The 19480-nt window shown below is 43.5% G+C and overlaps 1 protein-coding gene across 1 annotated transcript in view; it reads right to left on the bottom strand.

The window, feature by feature from the left end:
- LOC311060681 (protein sidekick-2-like) overlaps window positions 1–19480 on the bottom strand; it is a 216801-nt gene that overhangs the window by 104291 nt on the left and 93030 nt on the right. Inside the window, exons 16-19 of the mRNA XM_084078960.1 lie at window positions 16333–16448; window positions 11656–11851; window positions 8780–8878; window positions 6529–6720 (exon numbers count right to left, since the gene is read on the bottom strand). Of these exons, the coding sequence (XP_083935086.1) occupies window positions 6529–6720; window positions 8780–8878; window positions 11656–11851; window positions 16333–16448 (603 nt within the window). The remainder of the gene's footprint in view (window positions 1–6528; window positions 6721–8779; window positions 8879–11655; window positions 11852–16332; window positions 16449–19480) is intronic.

Raw genomic sequence — 19480 nt, 5'->3', positions numbered from 1 at the left:
TGAGAATGGATTATTTATTATTATTCCTCCGCCAACACTGTTGAGGGGAAGCAGATCGGCACTGTCGGGTAGAAACCTTGAGAGTCCAAAAAACCTTCTTTAATATTATTATAACAAATAAATAGTGAAAATAGCTGATCCACAAGCGATGCGACGCGTTGTGAGCTTGCAGATCTGCTTTTTTGCACTACTTTGACACTCTCATATGATGAAGTAAGCATTCATTTATGATGTAGATACAAGGTGTCTGCACGACAACAACGAGATAAAAAAGCAACTACAGAAGTCAGTGAATGCATGTGTGTGTGCACTTGTTTGCAGGCAGACGTGTGAATTGTGAAAAGGAGAGAGAGAGAGAAAAATAAATATACATGTTCTGTTCATTTCCCATGGGGCAGGCATTCCATTCACCTCTTGCTTCCACGAATCCTACAGGTTATGGCGGTGCACACCACTCACGTGCAACTAGGTCTAAATCGCGCATAACCAATGGTTATCATGCATAACCTAAAACGTGGGTCCTCGACCATACAAATGAAATCCACAGATTACGTGCAAAAAAAAAACCCTCCAGCACAATCTAATTCTAAATCATTTATGTGCTCGCTCGTACCGGCGGTGCATTTATCTACAGGGTCCCCACACATTTTTAGCAATGAATTTCCAAAACTTTTCCAAAACTTTTCCAGAATATTTAGCCCAATTTCCAGGCCTATATAACAATCATTCGGCACAATAATGTGTCTCTTACTCCTATGTAGAATGCCCAAAGATAGGCAGTGTAGCAAAAATAAAGTTTGAGACATACATTAGGCTGCCGTCACACAGCCCGTTTGGCGAAAAACTACTTATGTTACATATTTTGTGTAATATTATTCATGTTTATGATAATGTTTTGTTTTAACAAAATCAATAGCCAAAAACAATGCATAGCCAAATATTTTTCCAGGACCCTTGATAAATTCCAGGACCTTTGATGATGTTTGATCAATTTCAAACCTTTTCCAGTACTGGATTTATTTATTTTTTATTTCAAAATATTTCCAGGAATTTCATGACCGTGGGGACCCTGTATCTATCGTCTCCATTGGGTGGAGAGACAATATACGTCCAAAATTGTTACTTTTCAGGATTCAGATTCAAAAGTAGCAAAAGTAGCATATCTACAGTACAAGCTCGAAACGCAGCTTTTGTGTGCCGCTGTAGTACAGTGGTTTTCAGCCCTTTTCATATCAAGGTCCATTATTTATTCTGTATCCACGGAACCACCATTTGATGAGATTTAGACTCTCAGACCCAAAACTTCTATTTTGTTATCGTTGGATACAATTCCATGCTGTATTTATTGATGTTGGTACCATCGTAGGAGAGACAGGAAAACGTCAAACGTCAACAGGCAAACGATCAAAATAACAATTATTTAATTAGTAATGCAGATGTTTAACAATTATTTAACTCTTGAGAGCGTAAAATGAAACCAAATGGACCCGTAAGGGTCCATTTGGTTTCATTTTACACTCTCAAGAGTTAAAGATCTATAAGGGTCCATGGTTACCAACTCTCCATCATTTAGCTGGGGACCACCTGGAACCCCCTCAAGGACCACACTGGTGGTCCCCAGACCCCGTGGTTGAGAACCACAGGTCTAGAGTCACGGGCGCACCAGGTGCTATCTTTACACATACAGTATAAAGTGCAAAGTAATCACCATTCGGGGGCTCATAACGTCTGCTCCATGGTCCCCGGGCCGCCAATATAACAGTCTTTCATTTGACAGCTTCCTCAGACGTATCGAGTCGTGGGGGGAACGCCGTATAGCGCCAGCGGCAAACGTAATTGATTGTGGCCATTGTAATTCTATTATGCAATTTAGTGGTCTTTTAATGGGCGACCTTAAAAAACTATGGAAATGTTCCCCGGAGAAAGGGGGAGATGGGGGGGACTTTATTTTATTTTTGCTGAAAATTATATCCGGTCCAATTCGCAGTGGTGGAAAAAGTACTATTACTAGATTTTTTACTTAAGTAACAGTAGCAATGCCGAAATGTAGAAGTACTCTATTACAAGTAAAAGTCTGGCATTTAATACGTACTTGAGTAAAAGAACAAAAGTATTGACATCAAAATATACTTAGAGTGCCAAAATGCTATACAGCAAAGTCCCATTTCACAAGTTTTCAAATGTACAAAAATGTGAAAATAGCAGACCAACAAGCCCCCAATGCGTTGCATCGCCACGTTAAATCGCAACCTGTTGTGAGCTTGTAGATCTGCTATTTTCAAATACCCAAAGTACTGTATATACTGTATATAGGGCTGAAGTGGTTAATTGCAACCTCAAGTTTTCAAAAATTGTCATGTAAAAAAGTACAATATTTGCCTCTGAGATGTAATGGAGTAGAAGTAAAAGTATTGACAATTGTAAATACTCCAGTAAAGTCAAAAAATAAATCCCCCACAAAATGTTAATTAAGTACAGTACTTGAGTAAATGTACTAGTTTCCACCACTGTCCAATGGGGACAGAGTTTGAACATGTGTGTGAGGGCATTGATTGGCCGGTGGAGTGGCGTGTGCTTTATGATGATGATGCTGTCGTAGCGGGCTGCACGGGGACCAGCTGGGGATTGGGTTTCATTGTGTCTGGCGCCAGATGACACAAGGCGTGCTCAGTCGGCCGCTGAGACAGTAAATCTGCTTGGCTCGCTGTGAGCTATATGCCAGTACTGGCAAGATAATATCTACCTCCCCCCATTACGTGGGTGTCGCGCAATGAAAATCATCGATCTACAAGCAGACAGCGCGTTGTGAGCTTGTAGATCGGTTATTTGAGACCCTAAACCAGTGGTTCTCAACTTTTTCTAGATCTGGACCCACGTGAAAATCTGGCCCTCAGGTTGAGAAACAGTGCCTTAAATGTGGGTCTCATATGAATGAAATTCATAGACGTGCCTTTGATCTGTAAATCTGTAAATCTGTACCGGACTGTAAGGAATAGTTCAGCCAAAAGATTACTTACAGTACACACCACATAAAGCCTTGAATTCATGGATTTTGTTTTGTTTTTGACGCATTCCTGAGCCAATAATTTGACGACCAGGTGTATTTCCGGTCATCCAGTTCAGGAGACTCAAAGTGTGTCCTTTGAGTCTCCTATACCAGATAGCATATTTCCGTCGGTAATCAAATTATTGGCTTAGGAATGCGCCAAAAACTAAACAATCTCCATGAATTCAATGCTTCATGGGCTTCAATGTGTAATTGATAGAAAATAAGTAATTCTTTGGGTGAACCACTCCTTTAAGTAATGTTTTTAGTATCTGAAGTTTAACTGAGTATTTGCATTTTTGATACTTAATAAAAAAACTATACTTTGACTCAAGTAATAGTGGTTTGGGTACTTTGTCCCCCACAGTCAACGCTCGGTATCACTGCAGGGTTTGTAGATTATCCAGTGATTAGCTGGTCCCATGCAGATCTAAATGGATGGAGTGGCTGAAATCCCCACGTCTCTAATGAGGCGGCGGCGGGAGGGCTTTTTCGCTGAGCACCTGATGTTGAAAAATGACCCGCCGCCGCAAAACTTTTCTGCCTAATTAGTTCAAAATATGTTTGGTCTTTTTTGTAAGCACAAGTTCTAGCCTGTGGGGAGGAGGGATAATTCCTTCTGTGCATTTGCATTCGCTGGCATCTTTTCTTTCTTTCTTTCTTTCTTTCTTTCTTCTTTGAGCGATTACTCAATAACATTTGCCTGTGGGGGGCAGTCAGTGGTACATAGAAGCAGACAAAAAAAAACAGGGGTTGAGACGCCCAGGGTGGCACGGTGCCCGCCACCGTGGAGTCTAGGGGTTCGAATCCACCCACCAGTGGTTTTCAACCCTTTTCATATCAAGGTCCATTATTTATTCGGCATTTGAGCCACGGAACCACCGTTTGATGAGATTTAGACTCTCAGACCCAAAACTTTTTGAAGATTTGGGTCTGAGAAGATTTTGTTATCGTTGGATATGATTTTGTCCACATTTCCATGCTGTATTGATGTGGTACCATAGGAGATATAACCAGTGGACCTTGTCCCTCATTTAGCTGGACAAGGTCCAGCTAAAGGGAGGGGAGCCGGGCGGGGAGGAGGATGATATTTGTCACTGTACGTACTTATACTCGCCAAAACATGATTTACGATTCTAAGTGGTACTTGGACGGCGCTGAGTAGGCTCAAACTAACTTCGCAATGTTCGGAACGGCAACTTGCTCACTTTAGCTCGCTCGTGGTGATTCTCGTGGCTCAAGTTCACTTGAGACCAAGGGGCAAGGCTGAGATATTTACGATGAGGCCGACAAAATGGCCAGAGTGGCGCTGTTTTACCCTGCGCCGACCTGTGAGTTCAGAAAGAATTTATTTTAGCGCAAGTGAATGGGTTTTTTGACAAACTTTAGACTAGATTTTCTTACTGTAATAAAAATTGTCATAAATTCTATATGCTTCCAGTCGCTAGTTTAAAGTCTCCTTTCAATCATCAGGATATGCGTTTTGCTAAATTATGGTTCTATTTATTATAAAATTGACGATAAAGTAGGCTATTCTCTAGGAGGGGCGGGATGATTTGATTGACACGCTACACAACCAATAGCATTCATTCCCCGCCCCCCGCTCTTGATTGACAAGTTACCCAACCAATAATGGTCTGAACTCATTCTGACGCGTATTGAAAGATGGCGGACCTACAGTCTTGCAGCAATCGGCTTCATTTTCGGTCTGTAGAAAGCAGCGGAGGGGGTTTGTCCATCTCATTATGCCGCTATCATGGAAACACTCCATAATCAGGCCTGTGCCTAAGAAGCCAGGCGCAAGCTCACCTAATGATTTCCGGCCTATTGCGATAACCTCTGTACTATGTAAAACTATGGAACGAGTCCTGGTTAACCTTCTAACTGCTTCTGTGTCAACGATGATGGACCCATTCCAATTTGCTTATAAGAGGAAGAGAGGTACAGATGATGCATTACTGACCATGCTTAATGCAGTCACACAACATCTTATGCACCCTAAAGGTTATGCTAGGATCTTATTCATAGATTTTAGCTCAGCTTTTAATTCAATGAAGATCCATATCCTGCTGAAAAGGGCTGCTGATCTTAAGGTACATCCCAGCCTAATCTGGTGGTTCAGGGATTTTCTTTTTTGTCGCCCACAAAGGGTTTGTGCCAGGGAAAACACATCAGAGGTGCTCACTGTGAGCACTGGTTGCCCACAAGGAAGTGTATTGTCCCCTGTGTTATTCTCTCTTTTTACCAATGAATTTATGATCAATGAGACATATTTTAAACTATTTAAGTATGCAGATGATATGGCCTTAGTTGCCCTGTTACTTAAATCAGACCCCCGTGGTGTAGATGCCTACCTGGCTCACACGGTAGCACTTGAAGGGTGGTGTAATACCAGCCAGCTAGAAATTAATGTAGGCAAGACAAAGGAGCTATTCATGCTTAAACCAGATATTACTATACTGCCAGTCTCGCTGGATGGCCAACTCATAGAATCTGTGGAGGACTTTAAATATCTAGGAACAGTTCTAGACTCCCGGATGAGCTTCTCTGGTAACACAGAGCACATCTATAAGAAATGTTCCCAGCGACTTTATCTACTCAGAAAGCTAAATAGCTTCAGAGTTAGTCAGCGGGTCCTAGAACTTGTGTACAAGACCATGATTGAGAGTGTTTTGACATTTCACCTTTCTGCCTGGTTTGGTCACCTAAACTGTAAATTACTGAACAAACTGTCTAGGATTGTGTCAATGGCTAGCAAAATCATTGGCAAGCCCCAAAAGGCCTTGAGCCTATTGTACAGGGAGAGAGTGAGGAGGAAAGCTCTGAGCATCACAGCCGATGGCTCCCATCCTCTTTCTAGAGAGTTTGAGCTTCTGAACTCTGGCAGGCGCTACAGAGTTCCCCTAGCGACCAAAAATATTTATAAGAAGTCTTTTGTCCCCAGAGCAGTCAGCATTCTTAACTCGACAGAATGACCTGCTGCATGGTGGTGATGATGATGATGATGATGATGATCATGAAACAGGTTCCTAATGTGGGTCTACTCTCCTTTTCTTTCTTTTATTAGCGATGGTGTTTTGTGTATTTCTATGATGTGATCCTCACTGCTGTGCTGTACCTCTAATGTTGTTTGTCTATGTCTGTATAGTGTCTGGTGAGCCAAAGACAAATTTCCACTTGTGGACAATAAAGATCTATTATTATTATTATTATTATTTATACAGTCTATGCTTGAGACGGCGCGCCTCCGTCGCGGTCAATATAACTATACTTTATCGGCCCAAAACATTGCCCGCAGTTGTTGTAGACAGAGGCACTTCCGCGTTGGTCACAGAAGCCAGGGCTTTAGTATGTCGCGTGAGTCAGTAGGATAAGACAGCAGTGACAACACACACATAAATGTGTGAGGGGAGATAATTAATTGGCATAATGATTACATTGAGGAGAAAGAAAAATCATTTTTTTTAAATTAAAACACATACCTGGCGGGACGCCAGAAGAGATGGTGGAAGACGACAGCTGCCCCTGACCCTTGGAGGTCATGCCGGCCACCTCGATGGTGTAGGTGGTGAGGGCGGTCAGGCCGGTCACACGGTACTCCAGGGTCACGTTGGGGAGGTAGTGGGTCACCCGGGTGTTGGTGCGGTTGTACTCCTCCCAGGAGATACGGTACCCTGGAGGACGAGACAGAATCGTCTGTGAGAACAGAGACTTTCTTACCACTTAAACCCTACATATACGTTTTTTTACCGAATAGTGAAAATAGCAGATCTACAAGCGCACAACGCTTCACATTGCAATGTCACATTGCACTTTCTTTTTAAGTGAAAGGCTTAAAGCATCACTATGTACATTTTTGTATTATTGTATTATGTACATTACAAGTATAGGACCCATGCAAACAACAACTTAAAGCAGTAGTTCACCCCAAAAAAGGACTTATTTTCTATCAATTACACGCCCCATGAAGCCTTGAATTCATGGAGATTTTTTTGTTATTGTCGCATTCCTAAACCAATAGTTTAATGACCGGCGGAAAGATGCTAATGTCTCCGGTAGGAGACTCCGCAAGTCTCCTACCGGGTCATCACATTATTGGCTTAGGAATGCAAGTCTTCATGGCGTGTGTAATTGATAGAAAAGGAAAAAAAATGGGTGAACTAGTCCTTTAAATATTATATATAATACATAACAGTGGGTAGAGAGAGAGAGAGAGAGAGAACTGTGGGGTCCTGGAGTGCCCGAGGGCCAGGCAATAACAAAAAAATATTAAATTAACGCCAATAAAAAAATCGAATAAAACACATTAAATCTGGGTTATGATTACATTCCCTCAACCCACTCTCACCACTCACCACCACTGTGTTCTCTCACCCTCTCAACGTTAATGCAATTAACAGCTCTGTATTTTGCCATCACAACGTTATGTGATTCTATAGCGCTTCAGGTACCATTCCTCACCACCTGATAAGTGATAATTATGAATGTTTCCACACACACTCGCTGCTGCTGCTGCTGCTGCTGCTGTTACATTTCACAATTTTAACCCATTTAGACCAGGAATTAATCTGTGTCATTTTTAGATTTCTCTGGCTATTCAAAAGTTGCATATCTACAAGCTCATAGGGTGGCACAGAGTGCCACGCTATGAGCTTGTAGATCTGCTATTTTATATTTTTTTTGCAAATCTTTGAATATAATATTATATTACTTTTAAAGTGAACATTTGTAACTCAAATCTTTGCTTCTGGGGGCTTCTGGGTGTTTTTTGAAAAAACGTATGCTGCTATAATATCAGTGGTTCTCAAACTTTTCTCATGTCAAAGGACCAACACAATTATATGTATTTGGCCACAGACCCCCATCTCAAAATATTGTGCTTGCTTTAAAACAATAAACATATTTTTCAATTTTTTTTTTTCAAAAATAGCAGATCTACAAGCTCATAGCGCGGCACTCGGTGCCGCGCTATGAGCTTGTAGATCTGCTATTTTTTAATAGCCAAAGAAATCTTAAAATGAAACACGCACAGATGCGTTCCCGGTCTTAATGGGTTAAAGATGTGAACATTTCTATTTTATTATTATGTCGTGCGAATGTTCTCAGTAAGAACGCATGGCCTTCAGGCTGAGCAGTAAGATTTACCATTGAATCTTGACATTGACTTTTCGGATAAATGAAGACAATAAGCACTGTAGCAAACAAAGGCTTATTATATCATTAACCCATTTAACTGCCACATATCAACACATAGAAACGCGATTTCTGAACCAATTTGCTTGAAAACTTTCTACGTTTCTCCTTAGATATTATACCAATTCTCAATAAATCCCCACACATTTTTGTGAGATTTAAGTTTCAAAATGTTTTTAAAAAATTATATATTCACATATTTGCAAAAAGGTACACGATTTTTCAATAATAGCAGATGTACAAGCTTGTAGATCTGCTATTTTTGAATAGCCAAAGAAATCTAAAGTGACTAACGTCCATAGTATATCACGTACAGTATCTCTTTTCCCCCTTGCCCCCCCCCCCTTCTTCTTCCCTTTCTTTTTTTTCTATGGAAATAACAACACAAAACAAAATTGCGCAAAAACAAATTTCACCCACTTTTTTACTAGCGTAAACCTGTGATGTGACACAATAAAGATGATTCTGATTCTGTGACGGTGTTGGGAGTGATATAAAGTAGTCACGGCGGGGGGGGGGGGGGGGGGGGGGGGGTTATACCTGTCAGAATGCCATTCTTCTCGTTGGGCTCCCTCCAGCTGACTTTAAGCGAGGTGTCCAGGATGTCCGTGAAGCTCAGGTGACCCACAGCGCCGGGGGCTAGACACACACAAATACACAAACAAAACGGTCAAACAAACACACACTCTGCTAAACTCTATACTCTGTGGGTTCAATGATGCAACACTTGCTTCAAAACCCCAGGAGGTCGGTTTGTAATACAGACCAAAAAAAACAAAAATAAAAAACCTAACCACTTAAACCCCAGCATCCGTGGGGAAAGCTTTCACCGGCTATTTCCAGCTAAAGCTTTGCCGACAATAACAGAAAACAGAGAAAAGACACTTGTATGGAGCCCTGAGGGGCTCAACCATAGGGTCAGGGCCGTGTTTATGCACAGGCAATGTAGGCACATGCCTATGTCTTGTCGGGGGGGGGGCCGAAAAATGCCCCCCAAAAAAAAAAAAAAAAAAATTAAAAAGTTTTTTTTTTTTTTTATTAAATAACATAAGCCTAACCTTAACCCTAAAACCGAAATAAAGTAACAAAGAAACGCCCAAAAACGGCCACAATCCGCGAAATAACCGCAAAATTTCGCGCGCGCGCGCTTCGCGCGCGCGCATTGGTCGCGCGCATTGGTCGCGCACATGCACGCGCGCTGCGCGCGCGTGCATGTGCGCTGGGGGGGGGGGGCCCGAAAACTGTCCGTTGCCTAGTGCGCATTTTGACATTAACACGGCCCTGCATAGGGTTTACCGTAAGTCAGGGGTGCATGGCCAACTTTGATGATGGAGAGGGCCACTATATTTCCACACTCACTCTAGAGGGCCACGTTGCATATACTGTTGCTGTCGGGCAGAAACCTCTTATCTACGTATTTTCACTTTTTTTCGGAAATTAATGCTGTACTTCGTCATTCTAATATGTCACAAAAAAGTAGCTAAAATAGCCGATCTACAAGCTCAAAACGCGTCGCGATGCTACTTTTGGAATTGAAATCCTGAATTCTTTTTTTGGTATTTTTGAATTGGAATCCTGAAAAGCAAGATTTGTATTTAATTTCAAAAGCATTTAGTTACAAATACTATTACATTAGACATAAAAAAGGTCATTAAACTAATAATATAGACTGAAGTCATTACAGCGGGTCATGATTGCATGTTTGGAATTGTTGAACAGCTGAAATCAATAATATATCAGTATTCCACAATGTGCGAAAATAGCACGTCTACAAGCCTTGTGAGCTTGTAGACATGCTATGTTCACTGTAATAATGTCAAATCAAATAAAATAATATAAAGAGATATTTGGCCCACAATAATAAACCCTGACTATTTTGTAATAGTGTGGCGACCCTCCAAAAAAGACCCCCGCCGTAACACCGCCAAAGGGAGCTGTTTTTCTTGACGTAAATTTGCTTTGCGGTAGGCTGGTATTAGACTGCCCTAGCATCATATCTGGCATAGAGGGGCGGGTTTAACATCTCCGGAGAGAGAATGCGTGCGATCCCATTGGTTCACTGATCTGTCCGAGACACTCCGAGCGACGCCCACTGCACTCTGGTTGGTTGAGGATGACTCCCACTTCCTATACCCGGAACATCGACTCGCTGGTCCAGGCTTTTATTATTTTAGCAAAACTAAAAAATAAAAGCCTAGAGATCGAGGCTAGGATGGTGTAATAGACACGGGGGGCGGGGTCGTGGGTTTGATCCCGGGGCGCCGCACTCGTTCGCTACACAATATATCTTATGATTTTGTGTCTTAAAATCTTCCTGTGTGAGACACCAAGGAACACCGTGGTAAGAAGAAAAAGTACCAAAAAAGAGGCTGATAACAAGGGCTGTAAGAGTTTCTAGGTGTCTCAGAGAAAACTTGTCCCAATTATGGCTGCTGGTGGTTCCTGAGAGGAGGCAGGATGTACTGGATCATTAGCAGCACATCTGTACTGAGCTGAGCTAGGCTCCCTATGAATTACACATGACGCGGCCCCCGCGTGGACCTCTTACTGTGGGACCCCCTCATCTCCTCTCTCTGTGGGAGTGGGAGTGACAGGGGCTGTGTGTGCGTGCGTGTGTGTACGTGTGTGTGTGTGTGTGTGTGTGTGTGTGTGTGTGTGTGTGTGTGTGTGTGTGTGTGTGAGATAGAGTGAGAGAGACAGAGAGAGAGAGAGAGAGAGAGAGAGAGAGTGTGGGAGACAGGAGGTAAAGAGAGAGAGAGAGGTGTGAAGCCTGATTCATACTTCTTCGCTTGACGGTGTAGCGCGCCAAGACTAGCAGAACTACAGATCTTGCAGCACAGTGATTCTCAAACTTTTTCATCCCAAAGGACCCCCAAATTGATATATATATATATTTGGCCACGGACCCCCCATCTGAAAATGTTTTGTGCCAGGGACCCCCTTAATTTTAGTTTAAAAAAATCGAAATGATTCAAAATTCAAACACTTTCAAGATTTTTCAAAATTGTTCAAAACTAGCAGATGTGCAAGCTCGCAGCTGTGAGCAAGCTGTGAGCTTGTGCATCTGCTATTTTTGAATAGCCAATGTATAAAATATGTGTTAAATGATTGTGATGCTGTACTAACACATTTTGCCGGGGACCCCCTGGAAACCCCCTCAAGGACCCCTGGAGGTCCCCGGACCTCACTTTGAGAACCAGTGTTGTTGGGTAAAAAAAACTTTAATAATTTAGAATTTATTTAACACAAATCTTCTGGAGGGGTCCCTGGCACAAAACATTTTCAGACGGGGGGTCCGCACGGCCATAATATATCAACTTGGGGGTCCTTGGCACGAAAACGTTTGAGGACCACCCGATTTTTAGAAGGCATTTAGTAGAATGTGCCCTCAGGTCTGAATGGGGTCTTAAACTCACTGTCCTCGTGCGTGCGGAGGCCCCTGGCCGGGCTGCGGGGCCCGTCCCCCGGCGTGGTGAAGCACAGCACAGAGGTCTGGTACTCGGTGAACTTCTTCAGGGCCGTCACGTAGCCCACGTGAACGCTGTCCTGGAAGTTAGGACGCACCGTGACCGCGCTCACCTCGTCCTCGTGGCCGGGCTCCCACGCCAGCAGCTGTGAAAGAGAGAGAGAGAGAGAGAGAGAGAGAGAGAGAAACACAGATAGAGAGACAGACAGACAGACAGTCAATTTACAATTTAGGCATTTAGTAGACGCTCTTATTATCAGTGGCGTGCACAGACATTTTGAGGGGCAGGTGCTCAAGTAAATTATACTTTTTTTTGTGTACTTGGTCTGCTCTTTTTTCCCTCTACACCTATACCTATTTGCCAAAAATAGCCGATCTACAAGCCCACAACGCCTCGCAGCGCGAGGCGTTGTGGGCTTGTAGATCTGCTATTTTTGGCTAAAGTTCTCCTCAGAAAAGGGATGCTAGGTTTCGAGTGGTTATGGTAAAAAGAAAAATCATATCACATAAAGATTTGGCGGACCCCCTGTAGTAACTCTGAGGACCCCCTGTTGAATACCCCTACTGTAAACTGAAGAAAAAAAAACGTTTTTTTTTTCATTTTTTTTTTCAAAAGGGCACTTCTGGTCAAGAGGGCAAAGGGCAGGTGCTCTAGCACCACCTAGAGTCTATCTGTGCACGTCCCTGCTTATTATATCCAGAGTGACTTACAATAAGCAAGATAAATAATCACACACATGCAGAGAGACAGTGTAGTGCAGGGGTGGGCAGCATTTTTTTCCCAGGGGGCCATACTGACTTCGATAAAGTGCGTGAGGGGCCACACATTGGATTTTTTAATTGAAACTTGAAACACATAGTGCTGAATTATGTTAAAACTGCTGCTGCTGCATTCATTTGATAGACACGGATAGACTACTTTACAATATGGTAACTGTCCATCAGCTACTGTATTTTCACTATTTTGAAATGTAAAGAAAAAAGACATAAGAAGCCTCGCAAAATAGGACCCACTGCATTATGTTATAAATATGGATCCATGGCAGACTGTTTCATTGTTAAATTATAGACATTTAACATTTGAGTAGATACAGAAAGAAAATGTAGTGCAGGTATGCAGGAATCTATGTTAATGGTGGTAAAACCATTAACATGCTGCCTTTTAAGATGTAGATTTTGGGGGTTTCATTTAGTTTTTCTTTGAGGACTCCGAGGGCCGGATGGAGATGGTCAAAGGGCCGGGTCCGGCCCCCGGGCCGTAAGTTGCATCACCTCCGTGCACTTCATCGGGCCAGGTCTTCTACACTACAGAGCCTTCTATTGGTGAATAGTGACAAAGCCCTGAACCAGAAAGTTTACGGAATGCACTGGAGTCTATGAGCGTTTGTCATCAGGAGCATTATTGCTCAGACAAGTGAAATATTAACTGTGGATCATTTTTCTCCTATTCACACTTTAGTCTCTCCCCACCGTCGTTGGTGTGAAGACACTACAGGAAGCTGTCACACAGTCAGGTTTGACAGACTGTCACTCAATGGAGAGGGGGGAAGAGACGGCACACACACGCGCGCGCACACGCACACACACACACACACACACACACACACACACACACACACACACACACACACACACACACACAGAGAGAGAGAGGAGTTTGGGGTTGAGATGAAAGTATCTCTTAATGGCTGGTGAGTATCAGCAGACAGATTACAACATGTTGCTATAGCAGGTAGTCTGGGTTGTAGGTAATAATTAGTCCCTAGAGAGCAGCTCTATTAGTTACTTTGACTAACTTCACTCCTTTCACTTCTATATGATGCCAGGGTGGTGCAGAGGACAGGCCTGTGGGGGGAGGGGGGGAGAGGGGGGGGGGAGAGAGAGAGAGAGAGAGAGAGAGAGAGAGAGAGAGAGAGAGAGAGAGAGAGAGAGCAGCCATATTGGAAAGAAATTGGGCCTCTTCTTACTTCCTTCACAGGTGTTACCAATGATACTAATGAAGGCTCTGTTCCATTCTAGTCAGGGTGCTGATATTGTGCATGTTGGCTCACTAGAAACACTCCATTTTGTTTCCCAAATGGCCCCTTATGGTGGGTGTGTAACTCTGAGAGTGTACAAATGGAACCAAATGAACCCGTAAGGGTCCATTTGGTTCCATTTGTACACTCTCAGGGTTATGGGGGTCCTTGAAAATAAGACAACCACTATGCCACACTAAATGGAACAGAGCCTTAATAAGTATCATTGGTAACACCTGTGAAGGAACTAAGGGGCCCAATTCATTGCCAATATGGCTGCTGTGCATAGAGCCTATTAGAGGCCAACTCCTGCTTTTTTTGAGAGAGAGAGGAATGGCTGGGGCACTGTGAGATTGATGGATGGATGGGTGGAAGGATGGATGGAAGGAATGGAGGATGGATGGATGGATGCAGTGGGCCACGAGGGCGTGGCAAGTGGGCCCCCAAAATGATTGGCAAAACACTACGACTTTAATGATAAAATAACATTAATATGTCAAAAAACCTTGAATAATGTGTTGTCATTGTGATGCCGGTATACTGTAGATAGATAGTTGATAGATATCTATCTGATAGATAGTTGGAGTTATTGCGCTATAGTCTAATGATCTTTTTTTTTAATAAAGGTGGTTATGTTCTATATTTGTACATAATAATACATAAATATTTGATGTTCACATGGTTTCATAATTAAACTTAATGTTGATTTGGCACACTGACTATCAAGAAAATATTCACGTCAACAAGGTTGCCATCCCCTGCATGCATGGATGCCTATACTTCTGATTCCTCACCTCGTATTCCCCCTCTCTCTCTCTCTCTCTCTCTCTCTCTCTCTCTCTCTCTCTCTCTCTCTCTCTCTCTCTCTCTCTCTCTCTCTCTCTCTCTCTCTCTCTCTCTCTCTCTCTCTCTCTCTCTCTCTCTCTCTCTCTCTCTCTCTCTCTCTCTCTCTCTCTCTCTCTCTCTCTCTCTCTCTCTCTCTCTGTCTCTCTGTTTCCTCCATAGTTCCATGTCTGCCCTAACCCCCCCGCCAGCATCTCTCCGGTCCAGTCGTCTTTCACTGGGGAACAGCTCTGTATTTAACATTCACAACTAGTATACAGCAGTGACCCTGCATAGCTGCCAGTGGAGAGTTTTAGACCCCCGATTTATACTTGGTTGCTGGGCACCAAAAAACAGCAGATCTACAAGCTCACAGCGTGTCACACTGCCATGCACCGTGAGCTTGCAGATCAGCTATTTTCGGCGCATCGCAGCGGCATAGAACTAAGTATAACTCACCCTCTGAGGCGTGCAGAGAGCAGTTTTATACACACACAAGCGCACACACACACACACACCTCTGAGGTGGGGAATAAAAAGTCCCAAATCAACATCCAAACTCCCTCCCTCCCTTCCTCCCTCCCTCCCTCCATCCCCAAAACAAACAAACAAACAAAACAACGGGCGGCATCATTCATTCTAAACATGCTTTCTCGAGAAAGGAAAACGGAATCCCATTACGGCCCGGGGGTCTCTTAAGATCCCCCCGCGGACCCACTGTGTTCATTTCAATGAAGTACACACCGGAGAGCGAGTCGGCGACATTCAAACGTCCATGACAAAATAATGAAGACATTCATCACCGCCGCACAGCGCTAAGGCACGCTAGGCCTCGGCCACGTTGGTTTCACCCAGGGAGAAACAAAATATACATATTTATATATAGTAGCCCATGGTAAGAGAATAAAGGCAATGAACGGCCCACAGACTGATAATGAAGAGCTTTCACAAACAAACCAATACACCAGTCTGTGAGTGGCTTCACCTCCATGTGGAGAGGGACGTATGAGCAGACTATTAACCACTTTAAGCTTGGCATCTCACTATTGCTAAAGAACATTCCAGAACATTTGAAACGCGAAATAATTCAAGATTTCCCCCCAAAAAGTATTATTAAAAAAATTCCCAGGGGTCTAGCACTTTGTATAAAGGGCATAGACATGCACCGTTGTTCTCGGCCATTACTGAAAATAAGCCACTCCATATCCTATACTAAAATTGCCTACTGGGCGGGCAGACGGTGGACGTCACAAATGTAATATGCGGACCTGCGAGGCGCACGGAACTTGGCACAAACACCGTTCAGGGGTCAGCCATCAGAATAGCCACACCAGGGGCCACAGGCGCCTTCTGCATCAAACTTGGCACAAACACTGTTCAGGGCCACACTGGGTGCTACATGTACAGGCGCACCGTTTCTCCGATCCACACCAAACTTGCCACAAATACTGTTCAGGGGTCTGCCATCAGAATAGTCATACCAAGGGCCACGTTAGGGGCCGGCCGGGGGGCCACAGGTACCCCGTTGCTCCAATCCACACCAAACTTGGCCCAAACGCTGTGCAGGGGTCTGCCATGAAAATAGTCACACCCAAAAACACTAAATTGCTCACATGTGGGGGGCACTACAGCAGTGTTTAACCCTTCAAATGGCCTTCAAATGGCCTGACAATCTAGTAGTATACATTTTCATACTATGCCATCGCATATGGCTAAAGTGGTTCATTGTAACAGTTCTGTCGGGAGGGAACTGAAGATGACGATGATGATGATGGTGATGACCTCACCTTGTATCCCTGGTTGATGCCGTTGATGAACTGCGGGTTGGGGGCGGTCCAGGTGAAACGGATGGTGGTGGAGTTGACCGGCTCCGCCTGCACGTTGCCGGGGGCGATGGTCGGCACTGGAGAGGAGAGGGGAGGAGAGAGGGGAGGGGAGGGAGGACGTGAAATTACAATTTTTACCAGTGGTGGAAAAAGTACTCACATGTATTACTTCAGAAAAAATATCAATAATGCAATATAAAAACTCTGTTACAAGTAAAATTCTGGAATTCAAAATGTACTTGACTAAAGGTACAAAAGTATAGGCATGAAAATGTACTTAAAGCAAAAGTAAAAGTACTCATTATGCAGAATGTCCCTTTTCAAGTTTTCGAATGTATACAAATCTGTTGAAAATAGTCAATCTACAAGCTTACAATGCGTCGCATCGCGACGCATTGTGAGCTTGTAGATCTGCTATTTTCAAATGGCTGAAATGTATATGGGAGCGACTCCAGAGCGACTTGCAATAATAAAGTTAATCCAATACATAGAATGTAGAGAGACAGTGTAGTGCCTCAAGAAACTATAGGATCCCAGGTAAACCATGAACCTAGCATCTGTCTAAACAATATACTATATCTAAATAACAATCTGCTATCTAAATAACAATCTGTACATTGAAACCATATGGATGCCAGCTAAACAATGAACCTATACTAGCCTCTGTATAAATAACATGCTATCTAAATTACATTCTTAACACTTCTGGTCACAAAAAAAAACTAACCTAAGAAACAAAACATGAAAGCAGAGTATCTTGGACAGTCGCTGCATTAACCAATAAGTGGTCCATGGGGAGAGTGAAGTGCTAGGGGGGGCGAGGTGGAGAGGAAATTGAGAAAGGGAGAGAAGTGGAGCGAGACAGAATGATAAGAAAGAAAGAAAGAAAGAAAGAAAGAAAGCATGACAGAACACCTTTCAGTCGGACCGGGGCCTGCTGTGTCTATTGTGATGACGGTATTGATCTGTGGGGCTGTCTGGGTCAGACCAGTGTCTGCCTTCACTCTGTCTCTTCCCTGATGGAAACGCCTTCCCCACGGCCGCAGACAATTTGCTCGGTGCGGGTTATGTCTGATTTTATACTGGGTTTACGTGCCGCGTCGCGCACACCAACAAAGTGCAGATAGATGAGCAAAAGCTTGTCCATCTACTGTTTTCAGGGCGTGTCACTCACGCACAACTAAGTATAAATCAGACATTACTTATTTCCTGTCCTGCCTGTGAGGACGGATTTACCCATATGCAGGAGTGCACATAACCTTTTTGGTCTAGTTCTCAGGGGAGCACATGGATATGTTACTTGGTGCACACCAAATAAATAAATAAATACATTTTGCCACGACACGTCTCGCAGGATGGATAAAAGAGGGATACATCATGGATAACTTGCCTGCTCCTGTTATCAATTGTTTGCGCTATGTTGATGTGCTCTTTGCTTTTCTCATGCTTATCAAAAGCCGGGTGACTGAAATTCTTTGTCCCTGTATAAAAGGCACTCCTTTTACCCGCCAGATTGGGATGTTCACGGCATATTTTGCACCATTACGTGCATTCATCATCGGTGACGAGTGCCTGTAACACAGCCAGCCAGCAGCTTGCTGCGTGCGAGTCGTGCGACTGACTGTGTGTCAGGATTCGAGGCCACACTCACACAATCACGTGCAGCATGCGTCCCCTCCCCCTCCACCTAATGGCTGTGTATGGGGCGTGTATGGGGCCGACGCGTGCTTTAGCGTGATTGTGTGAGTGTGGCTTCAGGAAGTAAATTCCTGTCCCAGCGGTCCTAGCTGTTGGTACGCGAGAGCGCTTCCCTTTGTCTCTGCGCAGCATGCATTTTGACGCATGCACACCTGCTACACCTGCACCTGCTACCTGCTGCACTCCTCTACAAGCTCACAACGCGTCGCAGTAGCTTGTAGATCTGCTATTTTTAGCATGCAAACCCTAGCGCAACCAACCATAAAATGTCTTTTAGTTCTACTGGATCTCTTCTCCACTAGTCTCTCTCTAACATTTTAGTCTAGTTTTTATTTGTTGACGAAATTGTCAATATATTTAGTCTTAGTTTTAGTCATCATAGCTTAGTTTTTATTTTGTTTTTGCCAGTGAAAAAAAGTAGTCGACGAACATTTTTCGTCATAGTTTTAGTCGACGAAATCAACACTGGCCCGCACTTCCGCATTCCCAAATATTTGCCGTTTGACATCGTCCAAAGGCCGTCACGACAGTCACGACAGTACGGCTTGAGAGGTGAGAATACGTGGGAAAGTGACACAGGTTTTTATGTCGGTTCCTCCCAGAGCCGAATCAATACAAATGAACTTGAGCAGCCATGGGAGGTTGCAGGGATACCATCCCACGCACATTATTATTATTATTATTATTATTATTACAGCCCTGTACGGCAGCCATGATGCAGGCCATGCTGAATGAGCTGCTTGTGTTGCACGGAGCCGTAATGGACACTGGAACGGAGGATCGATGCCACACGGCCCCCGATGCCACCCCGGGAGGAATATACTGTATGCACTGTGTGCCATCTCTGCTCTTCACGTGGCAGCAGGGATGACTGGCAGCGATCAATAGCAGGAGAAGTTTTTGTCCTTGCCGAAGGGGTCTCGTTGTGTCATCCCATGATGTGGAAATACCACAATGTAGAAGTAGGCCTATACTCTGTTTTTGAAAATCTACCCGAGCTTCTCGTTCTGCTATTTTCAAACAGACAAACTATAAAAGAGGGCTTAATTGTTTATCCCATTAAGACCAGGAACGCATCTGTGTCATTTTTTGATTTGAGCTAAAAAGCATTATATTACACTTTGGCTATTCAAAAATAAAAAATCAAAAAAAAAAATAGCAGATATACAAGCTCATAGCGCGGCACTCGGTGCCGCGCTATGAGCTTGTATATCTGCTATTTTTGAAAAATCGTGAAAATGTGTGCAAATCTTTGAATATATATATTTCTAAAGCGAACATTTTTAACTCAAATCTTTGCTTCTGGGGGGTCCCTGGAACAAAATATTTTGAGATGGGGGTCCGTGGCCAAATACATATAATTTTGGGGGTCCTTGACATGAAAAAGATTGAGCACCACTGATATAGAAAC

Source organism: Gymnoscopelus microlampas, assembly GCF_963454915.1.
Source record: "Gymnoscopelus microlampas genome assembly, chromosome: 14".
In the NCBI taxonomy this organism is placed as follows: domain Eukaryota; kingdom Metazoa; phylum Chordata; class Actinopteri; order Myctophiformes; family Myctophidae; genus Gymnoscopelus; species Gymnoscopelus microlampas.
The sequence above is the reverse complement of the archived record's forward strand: the minus strand, read 5'-3'. Positions and strand labels throughout refer to the sequence as shown.